This window comes from Meriones unguiculatus, chromosome 16, assembly GCF_030254825.1.
Source record: "Meriones unguiculatus strain TT.TT164.6M chromosome 16, Bangor_MerUng_6.1, whole genome shotgun sequence".
NCBI classification, from domain to species: domain Eukaryota; kingdom Metazoa; phylum Chordata; class Mammalia; order Rodentia; family Muridae; genus Meriones; species Meriones unguiculatus.
In genome coordinates, this window is record NC_083363.1 from 44,336,432 (window position 1) to 44,358,496 (window position 22,065).

At 42.9% G+C, this 22,065-nt stretch overlaps 1 protein-coding gene across 9 annotated transcripts in view; it reads right to left on the minus strand.

Annotated features, from left to right (window-relative positions):
* Pkhd1 (PKHD1 ciliary IPT domain containing fibrocystin/polyductin) overlaps positions 1 to 22,065 on the minus strand; it is a 453,258-nt gene that overhangs the window by 367,985 nt on the left and 63,208 nt on the right. For 8 of the 9 annotated variants that reach the window (XM_060369714.1, XM_060369715.1, XM_060369713.1 and 5 more), the window contains 5 exons: positions 18,797 to 18,992; positions 18,147 to 18,214; positions 15,459 to 17,060; positions 14,768 to 14,911; positions 5,962 to 6,211 (listed from right to left, as the gene is read on the minus strand). In XM_060369714.1, coding sequence (XP_060225697.1) covers positions 5,962 to 6,211; positions 14,768 to 14,911; positions 15,459 to 17,060; positions 18,147 to 18,214; positions 18,797 to 18,992 — 2,260 coding nt within the window. The remainder of the gene's footprint in view (positions 1 to 5,961; positions 6,212 to 14,767; positions 14,912 to 15,458; positions 17,061 to 18,146; positions 18,215 to 18,796; positions 18,993 to 22,065) is intronic. The other variant, XM_060369716.1, reaches the window with a different exon arrangement.

Below are 22,065 nucleotides of genomic sequence, written 5' to 3' on the forward strand. Positions count from 1 at the left end.
CCCCAACAGGTGTGATATTTATTCAAGAATAATCCTGGCTTGAGGCATTGTTGCAACTAACTCAAAGATTATCAGTAATAATAATGCATGATGTCTCATACTTCCCTCCAATTTCATATGCAAGGTCTCATTTCAGCCTGTAAATTAGGCAGAAGTAGGAAGTAGGCAACCCAAAGAGATCAGAGGGATTTGCATAAAGCCAAACACAAATTTATTCAGGGTCAGGATTAGAGCTGGGGTGTCCTGCTTCCTAAGCTGGACCCTCAGGTTTGCAAGTGCTGAATGAGCATCAGCCGGATAGATGGCAGGATCCAGGATCTGAAGGATCTCAGAAGGAGCAGCAGGAAGGACAAAGGTCACCAACCCAGAGGCTATAAATCATGTCAAACTGTAGCATCTTTCTTGGAACCAATGTCAAAATGGTTCCTCAGACAAATTGCTAGAAATAATGACTGTATTTACTATCACATCTCAACGCTTAATCTTCCTTTCTTCTTGCTTAAAATACCCTCAGCTGTACGTAGGAAAGACATGGCTTCCATAATCACCATGTTCTAGACTTACAGAATGTCATCAAATTAACACAGCTTAAGCAGACCACTGAGGCTCTGTAATCCTATAATTAGAAATTTATTACCCATGGCACCTAGCACTGTGTTCTTTTGCATGCCTGATGTTTGTTTGAAGATGGCAAGGATCTCAAAGTCTCAGCATGCCCAAGTGTCAAGGTTTCACTGTACTGTATATATTCAGTGGAGGCTTGGGGCAGCATTAGCAGACAAAGGTTAGTTGTGGAAGCAATTGTGTTGTTATGGACTGCCAGTACAGATCCTTCCCATCAATATGACACTAATAATCTAGTGCCTGTCTTGGTAGCATTGGTACAGACCTGAGTACAATGAAGATATAAAATGACTAGAACAGAACCAAGCATACAGTAAGTTCTCAATAAATGCAACGCTTGCTTGTCCCAGTTTGGGTAGCAGTTGTGTGCTAGTTAGGTTATTATTAAGATGTCGGAATCCACGTTCAACTCTAGATACTCCTCCCTTATTTGAACCCATAGTTGAAATACGTTTTAAATCAGATGCCATCATCTCGCCAGCTAAACCAGCATTTAGAAGGCAGATGCAGCCATTGGATACATATAATGCGTTTGCTTCCGGAATGCCAATCCTGCTGCAAGATTCAGAGAAGAAAAGTAAAGTAGCATCAGTTCTAAAACAACAAAAAGTATACCTGGCCAAAAGCTTATGTCTGGGGAAGATCTCAGGTCTTAGTGGGGAACACATTGTTACTTCAAAAATGGTTACATTGTCAAACCGCCTTCTAAATATTTTTACACTGATTTGTGCTGCTCTCAGCATTGGTCAGAATCGTTTTTGTAGAACGATTCTCTTAATTCAGAAATTCATAACCGGCCAAAGTGCTGAGAATAAATGGGTCTAGGTTCTCAGCTCTAAGTGGGTCCACCCAAGGTTCAGGAAACATCTCAGAAGAGGGGGAGAAAGACAGACAGAACCAGAGGATGAGAAAGGGACCTGTGAAATGCTTTCTTCTGGACTGGACATGGCCATTGCACATAAGAACTCACGGAAATGTGGTTATCTGCACAAGATAAAGACACTCAAAATTGCAGCAGGGCTAGGGGAAAGGCCCCCTATGGCTCCGCCCCTAGCTGAGCAGCTATTGGCTGTTGCTCACTGCAGAAAGCGTGGCTGTTGGTGCAGTGCGTTGCCTAGGTTTCCACGGGTGGCCCCACACCTGTACGTATGGGCCGCACCAATTGGACTTGGTGATTTATTTTAAAAAGAAAAAGAGAGGTGGGTGTGGTAGCTCATGCTTGTTTAATCCCAGCACTCAGGGAGGAAGAGGCAGGCAGATCTCTATGAGCTCCAGGCCAGCCTGGTCTACAAAGCAAGACTAGGACAGCTAAGGCTACACTGAGAAACTGTCTCGAGAAAACAAAAACCAAAAACCGAAATCCACAAAACAACAAAAACAAAAACAAACAAACAAAAAGATCACACACGCTTGAGTAGAGATGTGTAAGAGAGTTCCAGGGAGAGCCGGAGAGAGTTAGTTTGAGGCGGATAGGAGCAAAATACATTGTACGTGTTTTTAACGTTTCTGAAGAATAAATTTAAAATTATTAAAAGTAAAACGGAGAAAACTAAAATGCTGCATAATATTTGAAAGTATGGGAATTAAAAAAAAAAAAACAAAAAAACGGATTTTGCAAAGACCCGACTTCAGAGCGATCTGAAGCTTGTCCATCCACTGCGGGGCTAAGGAACCGCACGCTCTTCTGTCCTCTTCGCTTCTATTTCCTTCTCTGTGGCCGGGTTGGAGAGCTCTCACAAGGCTGGTTAGACTGGTTTGTAAAGAGCTCCCTCCACCATACATCACATTTTTTTTTTTTACATCATAAATAACTTATGAGCCTATCTGAGAGAAACGAACTTAGTCTACCACACAACCGCATTCCACGTGAGTTTGCTCCCAGACAAGGGTTTTTAATTCTGAAGGCCCGTAAACTCCCACAGGTTTGTCAGGGACAATGTCAAGACAAGTTGTCTACACTCCGAGAATTCTCCATTTTTCCCATACATAATCGGAGAAATATTTGCCCACCATCCCTCTCTGTGATTGGCCTCCAGGACAAAGGTATGGGTTAACCGAGGCAAGGTGCCGTACCCTCCTTGAATTTCCATATTACCAACACATTGTCTTCTCTATTCTGTTCTGGAAGGCTAACCTCCTTCTGGTGGCTTACAATTTCTTCTTCTCTTTGTTTTTATAACCTGTCTCTGATTACCTCAGTGGAGATGTTTGTCATATAAAAGCCATTGCTAAAATTGCAGATAAGCTATGATATCTGAAACAGACCTTCAAGGCAGGCAGATTGTGAGGTCACCCTGTGCTACAAAGTGAGCCCCTGTATTAAAAAAAAAAATAGTTTTACGCTTACAAAATTTTCAAGTTTGGAAAAACACTATCATTCTGTGTTTTCCTTTACAGGGATTTTATGAATGAGGAGATAGAGCTGATCAGATCTAAAAAGGAATTGAAATATATAAATAAACTGGGGTGTCAACAAATGTGTAGATATTGACATGACTATAGATACAGAAGCATATACAGAAACATTTAAGAGAATGTAGTGAAAATGTTCTATTAAAACGCGGTAATAACCGTTCTAGAACCTAGGATTCTAGACTCTCAACCTATCGCTCTTCCATTGGACGTCATCAGATCCTAAAGAAAAGAGGTAAAGTTCTGTCTACACTCTTTGGCATAAGTAGTAAATTTAGGAGTTTTCTTTCCCCACTTTAGCAGAACTTGCTTTGCGTTGATCTGGCTTTTCTTCCCACACACACTTCCACCAAGGCTTTCATCACAGATGCTGACAGAAAACATGTGGAGTGCATCATGAGCCGAGAGCCTCAGGTTCCACTCCCAACACTGCCATGGGTTCACTGTAGGTTTTGGAACAGGACTTCATCTTCACTGAATAGAGAACTGAAAGTTCCTTGAGAACTTCCCATACTTCCTAGCGGCTTTCCCTTCCTCCCTAAGGCCACTTTCCTTTCACTCTGCTCCTGCTCAGCTGGCCGCTGGGTGGGTCATAAAACTCTGTGGTAAGTTTCTTCTTGCTGTCTCTACTACCTGGATTTCCATAGCAACACCTTCTCTCTTTAGAAATGCTCCCCTAAGCAAGATGTCTAAAGAGTCTGAACACCTTGTAAGTACATAGCACTCATCACACATGATCACTATGTCTGCTGTGACATATTTTACCCTCTTAAGGTTGTTGACATTTGTAACCTCTCACCATTGAGTCACCTGGCACAACACCTAGACTGAGAACATAGCAGCACTCGCTATAAGATGAATGGAGGAGGTGGTTGGGTAGAGGAGTGATGGGCCGATGAATGAGTGGATGCACAGGGCACAGTTTTGCCACAGATACATCTATCTGCCTTTGCCAAATGGCATAAAGCCCAATGTCAGTTCTACCAAGGCGATACAGCATCTAACGGAAGTGGGTTCTGTGAGAAGACCCTGGGAAACAGCACTCTATGTTCACAAACAGAGGTGGGCAAGTTATATGCTACCCAATTTCCTTAACGCCCTGGCAGAATTTATTGTGTGCCTTCTAGTTGTTAAATCAGCACATGTTCTACAGAAAAAGACACAAGAACAAAGCAAAGAAGATAAATGTCATCAACAGCGTAGCCACCAGAGGCAGACGTGGTGGACCTCTCCCTGTTTGCTTTTCCAATCATCTGTCGGTGTCTACACAATACACATAACAGTAGTTGCCTACGGCACTGCTTTGGGGTGTGTGGTTTTCATTCCCTGGTGTATTGTAAGCATTTGCTATCATACATTCTACAGCATTCTTATAAAGTCTCTCAGAGCCATACCATTTGGCCATATTATCAAACTTATTTAAGATATTAACTTCAAAGATCATCATTGTTTGTTAGTATCACACACGTCTATCTACTTGCTTAAAACAAAATCTAGGGATGGAATTCCTTGGACATAGAGTAGGTATAATTCTATGGTTTTCATTAATGATTTACCAAACTGTACTTCAAAGATGTACCTGCTTCCCTCTACCCACCAATAGCCCTGTATTTCCCCTGTCCTCTTTGACATGAAAGATCAACTGTGTTTAAGTCAATGAGCCTGAATTCAATCTCAACTTGGCGCATGCAATACCCAGAATAGCAAGATTCTCAGGAGACTGAGAATATACTTCTAAGTAAGGGTACAACTTATAATGGAGTCTGAAACACATTTGCTTCAGAGACCTCTGACAGTGAAGAGGAAGGACATAGAAGAACCCCAGAGTGACATTTATGATATCCAAAAAGTAAAGTTCCTGGAATCCATGCAACAGGACCTGCTGACAGGGTAGTGAGTTCTGAGACCTGGCTTCACCTGAGTAAAACCTTGAGGCCCTCATTTCCCATGGTACCTTTCCAAGGCACGTGATACCCTTCGGGGCTGCGGCAGCCAAGGAAGTGCTTCTTTTCCTCTGGCTGACCACAAATCTCTGGTGACAAGTTCCTACCAAGTCAGACTGCTCAGGCCATCACAAAATCAGACAGCCATGGAAAGAACTAGTTATTCCTCCACTGCGGGCAACCGGTCTTGTTTGGTTTTATATCGTAATGAGAAAAATCGGTCTTCATTAAAAAGTCAGTTGGAGCTATTCTATCCCACGAGCAGTCACGACACCAGGCAATGTTTGGTGGTAAGATATCAGCCTGCATAGGAACTCAACTGCCAGTAGGAATCAAGGCCACGCCACACAAAGTTACCAACATGCTCATGCCTTTTAAAAAAATCATCTTAGAAAAGCGGCTGGCTCTGGACAGTCATGGTATTACTTGTTAGATTGTGTTTTTGTTTTGTTTTGTTTTTGTTTTTTTTCTATTTAAAAAACTCCAAGGGTCCTTATGAGTTTATAGCATCTAAAAACCCAGATCTACAACAATTCCAGGGTATAACCCCCCTTCTTTTGAATAAACATTGTGCAATCTGCCGGATTTCTCTGTGATTTTTTTTTTCATACTTGTGAATCTGTTTGGAAAGAAAAGAAAAAAGGAAAGGAGGGGAAGCCTTCTGTTTTTCATAACGTCTAATCTTTCTCCCCATTGGCATTCACCAGATGTTGCTTTGGATCGGAAGATAAATATTAAAATCTAAGCAAGAACAAAGTGAGCTGTTTACTGGGCATATTTTCAGATGTCCCCTTGAACACTTGAAAAAGACGGAGATGCTTTGATATGGAGGCTGGCTGGAATCCATGACGGAACGGCCCCTCTGAAAGAGTCGGAGGCCCGGAGGCCATAGCCACCCCGCCTGTGCTTTCTGGTGGCTCTGCGGCGCCCAGTGGCCATGAGCTGGGGGGAAAGTCAAAGAGGGCAGGAAAGATGGAGCTACCTGAGGAAGAGGCCTGAGAAGGATGGAAGGGCCAGCTCTGCCCAGCGGTCTGGTACGAAGAGACACTGGGAACTCTCTTCACAAAGGTAGACATAAGGCCAGGATCCAGGGAGTCTCTCTGTCCCCAAGGAGACAGTCAAATCGCATTGCAAGTAGGGGTAGCTGCTAGCTTCACAGTTGTCTTCTGCATGCCTCAAGTCACACAGGAGAGCCAAGGACGCTGGAAAAGTCACCAGGAGTTTAGGCAGACCTGTGGAAAGAACTCAAAGCCTCATGTCATTTCAGGAATGATGCTTTCTTTGACCAAGGAAAAGTCAGATTATCAATTCATTTAAAAAAAAATACTGCATTATTATCCAGTGCAGAACCTTGTCTCAAAATAAAGTAATGGTGTTCTTCATGAATGACAGCTGAAATCATCTCCTGTCCTTCACACCTATGAAAACACACATTCACTTGCACATAATTTTTAAAATATTACGTATATACATTATAAGGCAGAAGATATAAGAAATGGTTTTGTAAAACATAAACAATCCTCATTAATAAAAATGCATGTAACCATTCAGAGAGCAAGAGACTAAAAGAGTTATAATATTTCCAAACTTATGCACAGCTCTGGATTCATCTCTTTCCTCATCCTGACAAATAACCACTTGGCGTTTGAAAAAAAAAATCATGTGAGGGGCTAGAGGAGATGGCACTGGCTGTTCTCCAGGAGGACCTGGGTTCCATTCCCAGCACCAACATAATGGCTCACAACAGTCTACAACTACAGTCACCCTCTACTGGCCTCCTAGAAAACCTGCACAGTGTGCAGACCTATGTGCCGGGAAGACCCACCAAAGAAAAACACTTTAAAATAGAAGGTCATGCTATAGAGCAGACTCCTATCTCTAACTGAGAGGCTGTTGGCTTTTACTTTTGAACGTGAGTAAATATAACACATGACAGAATGTTCTTTCCGTCTGATGTGCTCCTCCCCGATGTCTGTGTGTAACATCACTGCATGTGACTGCTGTGTTAGGTTCCTGCTGCTGTCCCATGCTCACTGTCTGGCGGCACCGTGAGGAGTCCATTGCTCCGCCTGTGGACTTTTGGATATTTCCAAATATTTGCTGTTACGGACAGGAGCAGTTTTCTCCAGGATGAATGTCTATGGAGAAAAAGGCTTGTCGACACAAGGTCAACATAAAGAGAAGTTATCACCTTGTATCCCAAAGAAATTTTTGTATTCTTAATGTTTATATTTCTGTTATCATTATTCAACACAGGGGATGGCACTTAAAATTAGCGACTTTTCCCTCAGGTGAAGAACATAGTGTTACATTGTGGCTTTAATTTACTTTTAATTTCCTTTTAGATTGAAAATTATTTTATGTTTAATTATAGTTCATGCCTCTACTGTAAAGTTCCTGCTCTTGTCACGTGGCTATTGTTCTACCTGGAGTGTTTATCTTTTTCTTATTTGTCTGTTATGCTGGGGTGCTGGAGAAGTTACTGTTGCATATTCCAAATCACAGGCTGGACTCCTCACTCTTCATGGAACTCCTTGGTTAACATGAATTCTCTGTGTATTATAGTGACCAGGAATGTTTCATGAAGTAGAAAAGCAAATCACTTGCCCCATTTCTATCTCGGACAAGGAAGAAATGGAAAGGCAACAATAAGGCTGGCATGACCCGAGCATTCAGGTGTGAGAGGCATCAAGTAGATCAGTGAATGTGAAGCCAGCCTGGTCTACAGAGTGAGTTTACTTGCAGGCCAACCAGAGTTACATAGTCACACCCCAGCTCCAACAAAAGAACAGAAGGAATCCAAAGTGACATGACAGTGACTTTTAATTGGAAGACGAAGAACAGAAGGAATCCAAAGTGACATGACAGTGACTTTTAATTGGAAGACGAACAAATGTCTGCTGAGGTATTTTAACAGGAACTATCTGAAAATCCTAAAGTGGACAAAAAGAGAGAAAGAGAGAGAGAGAGAGAGAGAGAGAGAGAGAAGTGTCTCTAGCCTCCTACATCTGCAGCTAGCCTGTCCTCACAGGTCCACAACAAACATTATCAAGATCTTCAGGCATGAATCTATGACTGTCTGCCTCATCACGGCACTGACAGCAAGGACCCGTAGTTATGGGATCACGTCCGAATGCTGTTACTGCTTCTGTTTCATTCCGAAGCACCTGCTACCTAGGACATTCTCTCGAAATGTTTTAAAATGAATAATTGCAATAAAAATGACTGACAGCAGGACTCTCGTGTGCATAGACAAAACATGAAAACTTTCTAGTGCCTAAGCCCCAAGGCAAATAAAAACAGGCTCAACACCTATAAAATAATGAATTCATTATAGGTGATTAAGTGGATGCAAATTGACAAGGTGGATTATGAAAAGCACCTAAGGCTGGGGATCAAAATCCATGGGTTTTATTCAAAGTTCTGCCACTAAATAGCTCTGTGACCTTAATCGCTTTAGCTCTTCATGCCTCATGGAAAAGTTAAAGTTTCCATGAAAAAGTCATTTGGTATAATCCAAGTAAATGCAAAAAACCTGAAGATCAAAGATCTCAAGCATTTTTAAACAAAAGTGAAATATAAATTTCACCTAACCAGATGCCTTAGCACCCATCATATAGAAAAGTGTTCTTTGGCTGGAAGTGTGATCTGGGGGAGTAAAGACAGTTGACCCCAAAAGCAGCCAAGGAACTTTTCTCATCTCCATCTTTAATTCCTCATTACTCTCTAAAAGGGAAACACATTAGGACCATGGCATCAGAACAAGCAAACTGTAATTAGGAAAGTTTGCATCTTAAGACATTTATCTACAATCTAGGATAGGAAACATTCCTCTATCATGCAAAATCAAACTGAAAAATACTTCAGACCAAGGGTCAGAATTCAAAGTGACCTTGTTAAATTTGAGAAGTTAACAAGCGGTAAACAAACAAAAGGCCAAATGAAAAGAGCAGAGCAACGGACTGCAGAAGAAAAAAGAAGCCATATAAACAGGAAGAGAGCTTAGCTGTGCACAGTCATTTTAGAAACAAAAAAAACATACTTGGCCCATGCGTGTGCACATGTGCACATGCATGTCAAATGCAAGCACATGACACATGCATGTAAAGAAACAAGCAAAGCAACACTGATGCACGTATACACACTACGTGTGTGCACTCACATGCATGCACAGGCAGGCACACACTGTGCATCCATGAACACGTATGTGACATTGCGTAGAAATGTTCTCTAAAATAAAAGTCCATCCTGAAGGGAGGCGCATCACCTCAAGAAGTAAACAACTGGAAAACTTAGGAAGCCCCTGCCACTGACCAGAGTTACTAGGCCCCTCCTTTCCCCTGAGCTTAAATAAGTAGTATAGGAGACACTTTCAAATAAGCTGAGCCACCTGGACGGAGCATGTCAGCTAGGCCTGGGGGAATCAGAGGAGCCCAGCTGAGCTGCCTGAGCAGGCTCTGCTCCTGCAAGAAACCCCTCCCCACGTGCGTAACTGCAAGAAAGCTCTTCCGTTCGCCACGCTGAACTTTGAGGGTGCTACAGGCTCCGTATCTGAGGTGAGAAGACATTTGCTCGTGTCCGTCCCCTAGGAAGAGTGTCACACAACACATGCACACTTTCCACGAGCATGCGTGCGCACCACGCATACACACACAGAGAGAGAGAAAGAGAGGAAAATAGTGTTTAACAGAAAGATGATAAACCAGGAAGACAACGCTATGGTGTTAATAACAAATCCAGCACCAAATTATTGGTAGACGTCTGCCCAAAGGCTGACTGACAGTGCTACCAACGTGGAGAGATGAATCCCCTGAGAAGGACAACTGGGATACAGGTGTGAGGATGGCTGCTGATTCTCCTCTGACAACATCGCTGAAACAAACAGATTCCCAGGGACGCTGGTTCTATGCAGGCCTGTACAACAAGAGAATCACCAGCTATCTATAAAGCTTTCTCACACACACAGCCTCTTAACCATTTGTTGTCTGTTATGGGTGTACTTCACAGGAAGAAATGAAAACACCATCGTACCCGCAGCGTTTGTTTTAGTCAGCTTCAGAAGGCTCAAAGAATCCCCGACCCTCCACCTGGATCTTATGTGAGAAACCTGGAGTAGGAGCTCACAAGACCATAGAAATAAGGGCCCTTTCGAAGGCTGCTTTAAGGGTGGAGAATGTGTGCTTGTACAATTCGTGAGTGTTTGGTGAGTGTTTGGTGCCACCTAGTGGTCATAGTAAGAGTTACAGCCTTTAATTCCAGCATTACTCCTTTCAGAATCCTGATAATTCTCCATTTCCAAAACTTATTCAAATCCTTTGTAATATACTAATTTAATTTTTAACATATGGGTTATCAGACTTACAACAGCAAAATTTACCTGGCCCTGAACAGTTCATTTTTTTTTGTACTTCTGGCTAAGATTTAGTGTTTTAAAATAATACCAAGGAGTTTTAACATTTATTAATTCGTGCAATGCATATGAAAAAGATTTTTTAACCTGAAGCAACCCTCTCTGTTCTTCCAGACCCAATCCTCATGTCATCCTCAGCCCTCAACAGAACACCTGCTGCAGCCTCTCCTCCCTGCTGTCCCATACCTCTCTCCCTCTTCCCCCAGCTTCCCCAACCCATCACTGCATCCCAGCCCCAACACTAGCAAACACTCCATGCTCAACTACAGCTCATGCCTGCTGGAAGACCAGGACCCAGCTATCCTGACACTGCAAGATCTGACTATTCCAGCATAGCTGAAGCACAAGAAAAAGACCTTAAAACCAACTCTATGATGATGAAAGGTCCCTAATTAGAAAATGAATATAAGTAAAGAAATGTCCCTTAAAGAAAGCCAAGAAAAGAACAACAACAAAAAGCACCTGAAGGAATGAAACCATTTAAGAACTGAAAATGGAAACAGAAGCCGTAAAGAAAACATAAACTGGGGGAATGCCGGAAATAACAAATTTAGGAATGTGAATAGAAACTACAGATGCAAGCATCACCAATGGAATACAAGAGATGGCATTGACGATACAATAGAATAAATGGATACACTGGTAAAAGAAAAGTGTTAAATCTAAAAACTTCCTAACACAAACCATTGAGGAAATCTGGAACACCATAAAAGACCAAACCTAAGAATAATAGAAGTAGAAGAAAGAAAAGATTTCCAGGTCAAAGTCCTAGAAAGTATTTTCAACAAAATCAGAAAAGAAATCTTTCCTAATCTAAAGAAGATGTCAATAGGTACAGAAATCACACAGAACAACAGATAGGGTGGACCAGAATAAAACTCTTGTCACCACATAATAATCAAAATTCAAAACATACAGAACAAAGAAAACAATATTTGAAGCTGAAAGAGAAAAATAGCAAGTAACATATAAAGGTAGACCTATTAGAACTCCACCTGACTTATCAAGGCAGATTATAAATGTCAGAAGGCCTGGACAGATGTTCTGCAGATTCTAAGAGACCACAGCTGCCATTCCAGACCACTCTACCCAGCAAAACTTTCAATCACCACAGCTGGAGAAAATGATGAAGTAAAATATCAACAGCATCTATCCACAAACCCAGCCTAACAGAAGTGGACACTTTTCCTCTTACGGGGTTGCCTTTTCCATCCACAGTATGAGGGATTTTGCCTTATCTTATTGTGTCTTGTTTTGCAGCATTTGATTGTTCTCTTGGAGGCCTGCTTTTTTTCAGAAGGGAAATGAATGGGGAAGTGGTTCTTGGGAAAAGGCGAGGTTGTGGGGAAGCTGGCAGGAGCGGAGAGAAGAAAAACTGTTGTTAAGATGTACTATATAAGAGAGGAATCTATTTTCAATTTTAAAAATCCTGAAGCATTATTAATTGAATATTAGAACACAGGTGGAGACAAAGAAGACACTGGGAAATCGACTGTCTAATTTGCAGAGATGAGGTAGGCCAGTCCTTCAAAATTCCTGTTTCACAGAGGAGGCTGTCAGATATTCTAGGCCAGAAGGCTGAAGATTGGATGTCCCAGGGTTACTGAGGCATCTTGGGTGACTGTCCAGTGAGCCAGCAGTCTGTCATTTCTCTAGTTTTAGAAGCACTGTCCTTCCTGTTTACTCAGGAAATACATCTCCTCAGGTCTCTGATGGAGTTAAAGTCTAGATAGTTACAGTCTTTCAGTTTTCCTTATTAAGATTAAAGACATAAAAGCTTAAATTATTTAGCATCTAAGAAAATGTTTTAGGGTCTGGAAAAATTATTTTAGGCTGATAAATGCAAGTTATGATAAGAAAGGAATTTAGGTACGGAGCTTTGAACTCACCAAGATAGGAGAGATAGTGGAACACTTTCTCCAAAGTTGCCAAATACAAATGGAAAGGACACTATGAATGTAGTTCTTACCTGACAGTTCTCATAATTGTTCTTAATTAATATATTATATATATATATATTGTTAATATTAGAGAAAAAGCCGTTTGGGAACTAAAAGGGGAAATGTAGTGAGAATTTTGGTTTCTTTAAAAACCCACTTATGTTATGTGAATACGTTTTGTTTTAATCCCAGGTTTGGGACATGGGGCTGCTTCAGATTGTCCATAACAGCTAACTACTGTGTCTCGTGTTCTTGCGAGGGCATGATTTTTACCAGTCGCAGACAGTTTAATTGTGGGCACTCTTGGTACAAACGGCGACGCCCTGAGAGGGCCTGGGGTAGCTGCTGCTCTCCCTGCTGCTGCTGGTCCGTGTGACTGTTGGTTCCGGCTCTTACATTTGCTTTGCTGCATTACCGAATTGCTAGTTTGCTGGTTTGCTGGATTGCTGACTATTCTGAAGAAGACAAAGATTGCAGCCAACAACCCTAATTATGATGTAAGTAGCTTAGAGAGGTCTAAGGCCCCTTCCTCTCTGCCCCTTTTCCTATAACCCCCATTGTTGAGGGGTTGGAAGGGATTGGGGTGGAGAAGGACAGTAGATACAAAAACCCAAAAATGGCTCAACAGTTAAGAATATTTGCTGCTCTTGCAGAGGACCAACATTTAGATCCCTGCACCTACACGGTGGCTCACAACTGCCTATACCTCCAGTTTAGAGATCTGAAAACCTCTCTGGCCTCCACAACCACCAAACACACACATGATATACATAGATACATATACATACATATATACATGTATGCATATGTAAAGGCAAAATATTCATTGCCAGAAAATAGAACTAAATAAACCTTTAAAATAAATTAGAACCTACAAAGTGGTGTTTGCTTCATTGCCACTGTCTTCTCTTTTTTTTTTTTTTTTTTTCCACAACTGGGTTTCTTGGTGTGGCTTCAGCTATCCTGGGCTCACAATGGCCTTCAACTCACAGTGCTCTGACTGCTTCCCGGGGTGCTGGGATTCAAGGCATGCTGCCACCATGTCTAGTTTGTTTCCTAACTTTGTCATTTAATTTTACATTATACTAATTTTGCACATACTCTGGGTGGACGCTGTTTTGTGCACAGAAAGAAATACAATGAATCAAATGATATATTAAAAATCGCTATTGCATCTTAGGTTTCATATTGCAGAATTGGTCTCTCCTTCCTCACATTCAGCTGATAATGATAAGAGAAAACTGTTTCTGGTATATTAAAACAGGATTTTTCTCCTCATTCTCTTTTTTATTCTTCTCTCGCCTCTCCCTCCCTTCTCCTGTTCCTCCCCTTTCTTTTCTCCTGCCTAAGACACCACAGTATAACTCACCTCCAAAATTACATCTCATAGAATTGTAGCTCAAGATCAGGTGGATTAATATATCCATCATTTGTAAATCCTTAGCCCATGTTTAAATTTCAGGGGAAAAGATGGGAGAGGGGGAACATAACTAAACCAAAACACAGAAATGCATGAGTGCAGAGTGTAATTTCTTAGTGCAAAAGTGTGGTGCCTGGGACTATGCAAAGAGAATACTCACCTGGCTTAGTTGAGGATCTCTCAAAAATTAACATGGCCCTGTGATAGCAAAGTCCTTTCCTCCTCTTGGGCATTTTTTTCCCCTTGATGCTCAAGAGGCAGTTACCATATGATGTGAAACACTGGGCTTTACACACTTTTCCCAGCATAAGGACAGGGCTTCCATTTCACGATCTGCATGACGGCCTTGTCTTAAAGCAGTGAGCTCTCATGACCTATAGTCAACATCGCAGAACAAGAGAACTACGGTACAGCAAGTCATGCCTAAAAGAATCAAGGAGCTGAGTGCAAAACCAATATTCAAGAGACAGGCAGTGGGAGGGCAGGTGGGGGCATTCTTGTTGTCTGTCTGTGTTATATGCATGTGTAAGGCGTACGTGTTTAAGTGTGTAGGGTAGTACACGTCTCTAGGTGCATGTGGAGGTCAGAGGCTGGCCTCAGGTGTCTTCTGCATCTCTCTCCAACTTATTATTCTGAGACAGGTTTATGGAACCCAGAGCTCTCCTTTTGACTAGAGAGCCTACCCAGCAAATTCTGGGCTTCCACCTGGATCGGCATCTCCATCCACTCCTGGGTTCTAGTCATGTACAATTACAGCCTTAACGGGGTGCAGATCAAATAACGAGGTTCTAAACTCAAGTCCTCATTCTCCCAAAGCCAGCATTTTACCCACTGAGCCATCTCCTCAGGCCCCCCAGGGGCTACCAATTTTTATGGAAAAGAGAAAATTCCATTCCCAGTAGTAGTCGGTACAGTAGTAAATTGGAAACAGAAAAAGCCAAACGATATGATGTGTAAGTCTGAGAGGCTTTGTTTTGTTTTTGAGAGGTTTTGTTTGTTTACTGTTGTTTTCTCTCACCATCCAGGGGCAGAACCAAGCAGCTGAAGGCAGACACTGTCGCATTATCCAGGACTTGGCACGGAGCATCACACACAGCAGCTGAGATGTTCCCAGGAGAAAATCCTGTTCCGAGCACATGCAAAAGCCTTCCACCCAGGCAGCCTTCGGAGACAAATCCCAAGCTCATCATTTACGAGGCAAATCTTGTCTCACTGCACATAAAGCTCAGCCCTCACTTCCTCACGCTTGCGCTATGGCACTGGCATAATATTGGTGGAATATAAATTCATCTGCGAACCATTAACAAATGGCAAAAAATTAAAGCTACCGAATATGTTTTAAATAATACAAATCGGCGTATGTCTAAAATAGGTAAATACGTTTATATCCTTTTGTGATCAAATAACGAGCTTTAGCAAATGGTATTATTAAATTTAAAACACGTGTCTAATGAAGTTGAGGCATGAAATTAAAACAAGATCAAATACTTAGGGAATACACAGGTTTTCCCTGGTGAAAAAAAAAATGAAGATAAATAAATGGAACGTCACAAAGACAGGCCTGAAGGAAGAACTGTGACTATGAGAGGCCACCCAGGCTCGTTCTTCCTGCTGTCTCACAGTGATGATGGCACCCTTCTTCCTAAAACTGAGAGTAACTCTTAATTTGTTTTACAGAGAAGGTATTCTGTCCTGTATTCTCTGCTTACCAAAGTTCTGGGTCACTGAGGTCACAGTAGCTCTCAGCATGAGAGTGAGAGCCGCTGAAGCCCATCCTCTGATGTGGTCAAATGCTGTGACAGGATACTCCCCAGCAGGGAGCAAGGGGACCATGCACTGGAGAGCTGTACGAGTCCCAGAGACACCTAGACATGGCGACGTCCCGATAAAAACGTCAACATTTGCAGGCCCTGAGATCCCGGTCACTGCAATGGTTAAGATGTCATGACTCTGTGAAACAGAGAGCAATTCCGGGGTAAAGAGTCTGCTGTAAACAACCAGGCCCACGTGATAGAGAACCCCATCCACCTCGATTTCCAGAGCAACAGAGCCATTTCCTGCAGGATTAACGCACTGGATGAACTCAGAGCTGACATTCACTGTTACACAGGCCTGCTGGCCAACATAGACGAAGGTAGCATTCCGTCCCCTCAGGGCTGGGCCTTTCATGGTCAAGAGACTTCCACCACGGATGCTAAGATTCTTAGGAAAGTAATCAAACACCTGAGGCACAATGAAGAAGTTTCTAGAAACACTACCCAGACAAGCAAACCCAGTGCTCGTTTGCACAGCTGACAGGTAGTGAAACCCTGGGGTCAACTCACTCGTCTGGCACGCCACATGGCTGGCGTTAGAAAAAGTTGTGTGGCAAGGAAGCTGATCGTCCACAAACACTGTCGGCCTGTCAGCAGTGGTGCCTAACCTCCGGCCTCGCAACAACACTGTGGTTAGAGGCCCGCTGATGTTTACAGCCAAGGCGTCCACAACAGGAGTCATTTCTTCCTGCATAAAGAGGGTACAGTTCCCCTCACATTTGCTGGTCAGCCCATTGACCACCACTGTGACGTTTAGAGCAAATGATGCTTCAGAGGAGCGGTGGCCCACCAAGATGGTCTGGCATAGGACTGTGTGGTCTCCCAGACTCAAAACCACACAGGCGAAAGGGCCTGAAAGGTCAACATGAATTGACCTCCTCCTGGAACGGAAGGCCATGCCCTTCACAGTGAGCATCGTCCCACCACACAAAGAACCGCATGAGGGGAAGATGGACGTTATCCTAGGTGACAACTCAGATGTCTGAGGTACCGCAGATATGTTGGCAAACCCCATCCACCTGTGACGAACTTGGAGAGGATAGACCCCTGCTTCCAAACTGTAGAGAGGAAAGGAGCACCCAGACAGGTTCCTATCACCATCAAACCATTGCACGTCAAGGTCACATTTCAAGGCTCCCAAAAGAATGACTGAGTCTGAGAGGTTATTTCCTTCCATATAGAACTGCAGGCTGTTGTTCATGACTTCTTCCCTCATAGCGGTGACCACGGGCGTTGCTGCTGCTTTGTACACGAAAGTAAAACCCTTCCCCACCAAGCTTGGTCCGTGGAGGAAGGAGGTGTTACCAGCCCAGATCTCCACAGAAGCTGGAACGGAGAGAGCATGTGCTCCAGGTGATAGTACAGCCGGAGGAGTCTCACACCAAATGCTCACATCCGTTAAGTTCACAATAGCACAAGGACGGTTGTCCACAAGGACCCAAATCAGAGCTTTGTCTCTGCCAAATCCTATGCCTGAGAGGCCAACAATAGTTCCACCTAGAGTGCAAACGTGGAAGACAAAAATTAAAAGCTAATATTACAGCCTGCAGAAAGGCTCAGCTGCTAAAGGCCTCCGCTATGAAGTCTGGCATTCGGGGTTTAATTCCTGAAGACCCACATGATGAAAAGAGAAAATTGACTTCTGGCTTCTACATTCTTACTGGAGATGTGCTTTGCTTATACACAGACAAACACGCACAGACACACAGGCAGGCAGGCAGGCACACACACATGTACACACATGTACACACACACACACACACACACACACACACAAGCTAAAATTCCAAACAGGAACTGCAACACTGATACAGGCCTGATAGAATTAAGTGCAAAGTGGGGTGCACAAGTTTCATCGTCATCGTGGCTAAATTTGTGATCATTTGGCCAGTACTCAGAAATGACAAAATTCACACAGCAGTAAAGGGATTCAAATTATTTTATAAAAATACATTTTAAGATTTTTTTTAATGTGTATGAGTATTTTGCTGGCATGTGTGTCTGTGTGCCACTGTATATTGTGCCCATGGAGGCCAGAACAGGATCTGAGAGATCCCCTGAAACTGGGTTACAGACCAGTGTGAGTCACCGTGTGGGTCTTGGGAACTGAACCCAGTCATCTACAAGAGAAACAAGCGATTATAATCACTGACCATCTCTTCAAACTCCCAAAATTATAATTTTTAAATGTTTAAGACATGTTGTAGAAGGCTACAGACCTCTTTCAACTTACATGTGAATTAAAAACTAAATTCTTTCATTTTCTTGTCATCTGTTATATTATCTGACACATTATTCTACCTGGCTGTTACATTTCCCATACTGTTACATTTCCCATTCATTTCCCAAATGATGCCAGCTACCTCTCCCTTTTATTACTCTTTAATTTCTGAAACTCAGAGAGCTAAGTCCCACAACTCTTTACACTTTTCGGAAGACAGTTGCTCATCTGAGAACCAAAGGAAATCTCTTCCCTGGCCCCTGCAGCCCTGACGTCACCGGATCGTGAGTTGGGAAATGAAATCTCACTGTTCAGTAAAGCAACTTGCTAGATAAATATTATGTGATGTCAGAACCACTCACCCAAAAGAGACCCAGAGCAAGGCTCCATGCTGAAAACTTCAGTGAGGTATTGGATGTGGAGATCAACCCTAGGGAAGACAGGTGGTGTTAGAAAGTACCATGGAGAGTGGAGAGATGTTTGTGGAGGAGTGAATGATGTAAAAGGAGAGCAAGTAGCAAAGAAGAAACGGGAGGTGTGGGGGGATTGTCCTGTGCCAGTCTCATACTGCAACAGCCGTCCCACATGCGCTGGATACCTTCTAGATTAGAGACAGAGGATTTCTAGAGGAAATCTAGAATGACTTCAAAGATATGGAGGGAGATGAAGGTGAGGCTTATGCAGTTATTGTAAACCATTTATTCAAAGCCTCAGACACAATCTTATTAAAGAGCTCCACCACAGGCAATGCAGGCACAGGGGCTGACCTCCTCCCCACCTCAACCAACTTCCAGAGATTTCCCTTCTCCCAAGAAAGTAAGCCAACATTTTCACCTCTATCAACCTAAGGCGTGAACTGTCCACCTAAGATTCATTCATGTGTTTTTAATTCTCAGATCTATATCACACCACTTTACATAAAAAGAGAAAACACTTAAATCAGAGTAGAGTCTCCCAGGTGAGTTGCTAGACCAATAAACAGACCCAGACTCAACAGCAGGGATGCCCTTACCCTTGTGAACTGATGCTGACTCCGTTAATGAAAGCTGAGATCCTGTGGATGCCAGCCAGCATTGGGGGCAGCATGACCTCCAGTCCCCATGGCCTCTGTGCGAGGACCTGAGCAGAGGTGTCCTCCACATGGATTTGCACATCCAGATCTGTGTAGTTCGCCAGCAGTGCCACACCAAGGAACAGAATCTCACCTCCTGTGTCAAGAAGAATATATTTACTTCTGGACTTGAGGCCTCGGCCACTACAACTTTTATGATTAAGTAAAGTCAGCCCTGTACATAAGTCTAAGAATTTTAATAGCTATCCATTTTAATGACCTTTTTTATAAATTTTTATTTTTTTTAACAATAGTTTATTCACTTTGTATCTATCCCACCTGTAGCTCCCTCACTCATCCTCCCTCAATCCCACCCTCCTTCATCTCCTCCCATGCCCCTTCCCCAGTCCACTGATAGGGGAGATCTTCCTCCCTTTCCATCTGACCCTAGCCTATCAGGTCTCATCAGGACTGACTGCATTGTCTTCCTCTGTGGCCTGGCAAGGCTGCTCCCCACTCAGTGGGAGGTGATCACAGAGCCCTTTTTTTTTATTTTTTCTTCACAATTTATTCATTATATATACTGATTGATGCTCAACTCCCTCAGTCTCACCTCCCTTCCTCTTCCCCTAATCCCTTTCCCCTACTCCACTGAAAGGGAGAGTTCTTCACTATTGCCATCTGCCTATAGCTTGTTAAGTCTCATCAGAAATGCTTGGATCCTCTTCCTCCACGGTCTGGCAAAGCTGCACCATCAGGAGCTGTGATCAGACAGTGGTAAACTGAGCTCATGATAGAGGCAGCCCCTCAGTCAGAGATTCACATGGAGACTGAGCTACCAATAGGCCACATCTGAGCAGGGCGTCTAGGTCCTTTCCTTGCATGGTCCTCCGTTGGTACATCAGTCTCTGCTGGACCCCCTGGGCTCGGATCTTTTAGTTTTGTTGGTCTCCTGTGGGGCTCCTATTGGTCTCCAGTGTGGCTCTCTTGTCCCTTCCATGTCCCTCTAATGCCATCCCTCTCTTCGTCCATAAGACTCCCTGCACTCTGCCCAAAGTTTGGCCCGGAGTCTCAGCATCTGCTTTAATCACCTGTTGGGTGAATCCTTTCAGAGGACCCTCTGGAGTAGACGCCCATGCACCTCTTCCACCACTTCTTGTGTCTATCCTGTATGACATTCTGAATGAGATTTACGCATCCTCCGTGGGGTTCTCCTTAGTGTTTAGCTTCTTTGGGTCTATAGATGGCTATCCTATATTATATGGCTAGTATCTTTTTATTAGTGAGTGTATACCATGCGTGTCTTTCTGTTTCTCACGCCGGATGATCTTTTCTTGACTCATTGGCACAGAGACTATTTCCTGAACAGAACACCAACAGCTCAGACTCTAAGATCTACAAATAATAAATGAAACCTTATGAAACTGAAAAGCTTCTGTAAAGCAAAGGACACTGTCAACAGAACAAGCAGAACAAAACGACAGTCTACAGACTGGGAAAAGATCATCACCAACCCTATATCCAATAGAGGACTAATATCTAGAATATATAAAGAACTCAAAAAATTAGATACCAACAAACCAAATAATCCAATTAAAAATGAGATACAGAGCTAAGCAGAAAATTATCAACAGAGAATTCTAGAGAAGCACTTAAAGAAATGCTCAACATCCTTAGTCATCAGGGAAATGGAAATCAAAACAACTCTGAGATTCCATCTTATACCTATTGGAATAGCTAAGATCAAAAACTCAAATGACAACACATGCTGGAGAGGATGTACTGAAAGGGAACCCTTCTCCATAGCTGGTGGGAGTGCAAACTTGTACAGCCACTTTAGAAATCAATCTGGACTTTCTCAGAAAATTTGCAGGCAAATGGACAGCTACCTGTTTTGTTTTGTTTTGTTTTGTTTTGTTTATGAAATTTCTAACAATTCTTTTAACAAGGTATAGCCTAAGACCTCAAGGGTATGAACAATGCAAAATTGTTGAGACAACTTAGCTAACTTTTCTTCATGTAAAAACAAATTAAGTCATTTGGAGGTTTTCTTTTAACCTGCAAACAGTGTTCTGTGTTCTTTTCTTCAGCCTCTATTACTGTGCTGATAAAAGCAAAAATCCATCTACCTAAGGACCCAGCCATACCACTCCTGTACATATCCCCAAAAGATGCTCCACCATACCACAAGGACACTTGCTCAACTACGTTCATAGCAGCTTTATTCATAACAGCCAGAAACTAGAAAGAACACAGGTGTCCTTCAACTGAAAAATGGATAAAGTGTGGTACATTTACACAATGGAATACTACCCAGCTATTAAAAACAAGGAAATCATGAAATTTGCAGGCAAATTGATGGAACTAGAAAATATCATCCTGACTGAAGTAACCCTGACCCAGAAAGACACACATGGTATGTGGTCACTTAGAAGTGGATATTTGCCACTTCTAAGTACAGGACAACCAGGCTACAATCCAAAGACTCCCAAAAAACTAAGTAACATGAAGTGTTGAAGGGAGGATTCTTGAATTTCACTCTTAAGGGAAAATAAAATAGACATCAGAGGTGGATACAGATAGTCAATTAGGTGGGGAAGATGGTGGAGAGGGGAACAGGAGAGATTATGCATGGGGAGGATGCAGGGAGAGAGAACTGAATTTGGCAGGGGGGGTGCAGAAACCTAGGTTTCTGGGAGTTTCCCAGGAATCTATAAGGGTGACCCTAAGAATCCTAGCAACAAGAGATATAGAACCTGAAGTGGTCACCTCCTGTAGCCAGTCAGGACTTTCAGTGGACAGAGCAGGACACCAACCCACACACAAAACCGTCAGCTTAGCCGACCAATGACTGGCTCGACTTGAGTTGCATGCCATGAGAGAGAGCTGACCACTGACATAAAAATATTCTGCTGTACTTGCAGACAAAAGGCTAGCATAACAGTCATCTGATAAAAACAGATGCAGAGACTCACAGCCAACATCAGGAGGAGCTCGGGGAATCTTATGGAAGAGGGAGAGGAAGGAATGAAAGAGAGCTAAGGTTCTAGGCTCCTGTCTGCAAGCACAGCAGAATATCATTTATAGTGGCAGGGGCTAGCTCTCTCCCATGGATCTCAGGTTGGTGCAGGCATTAATTAGACATTCTCTCCGTCTCTGCTCTATCTTTATCCCTGTATATCTCATAGGGAGGGCAAATTTTGGGTCAATGTTTTTGTGGGTGGGTTGTT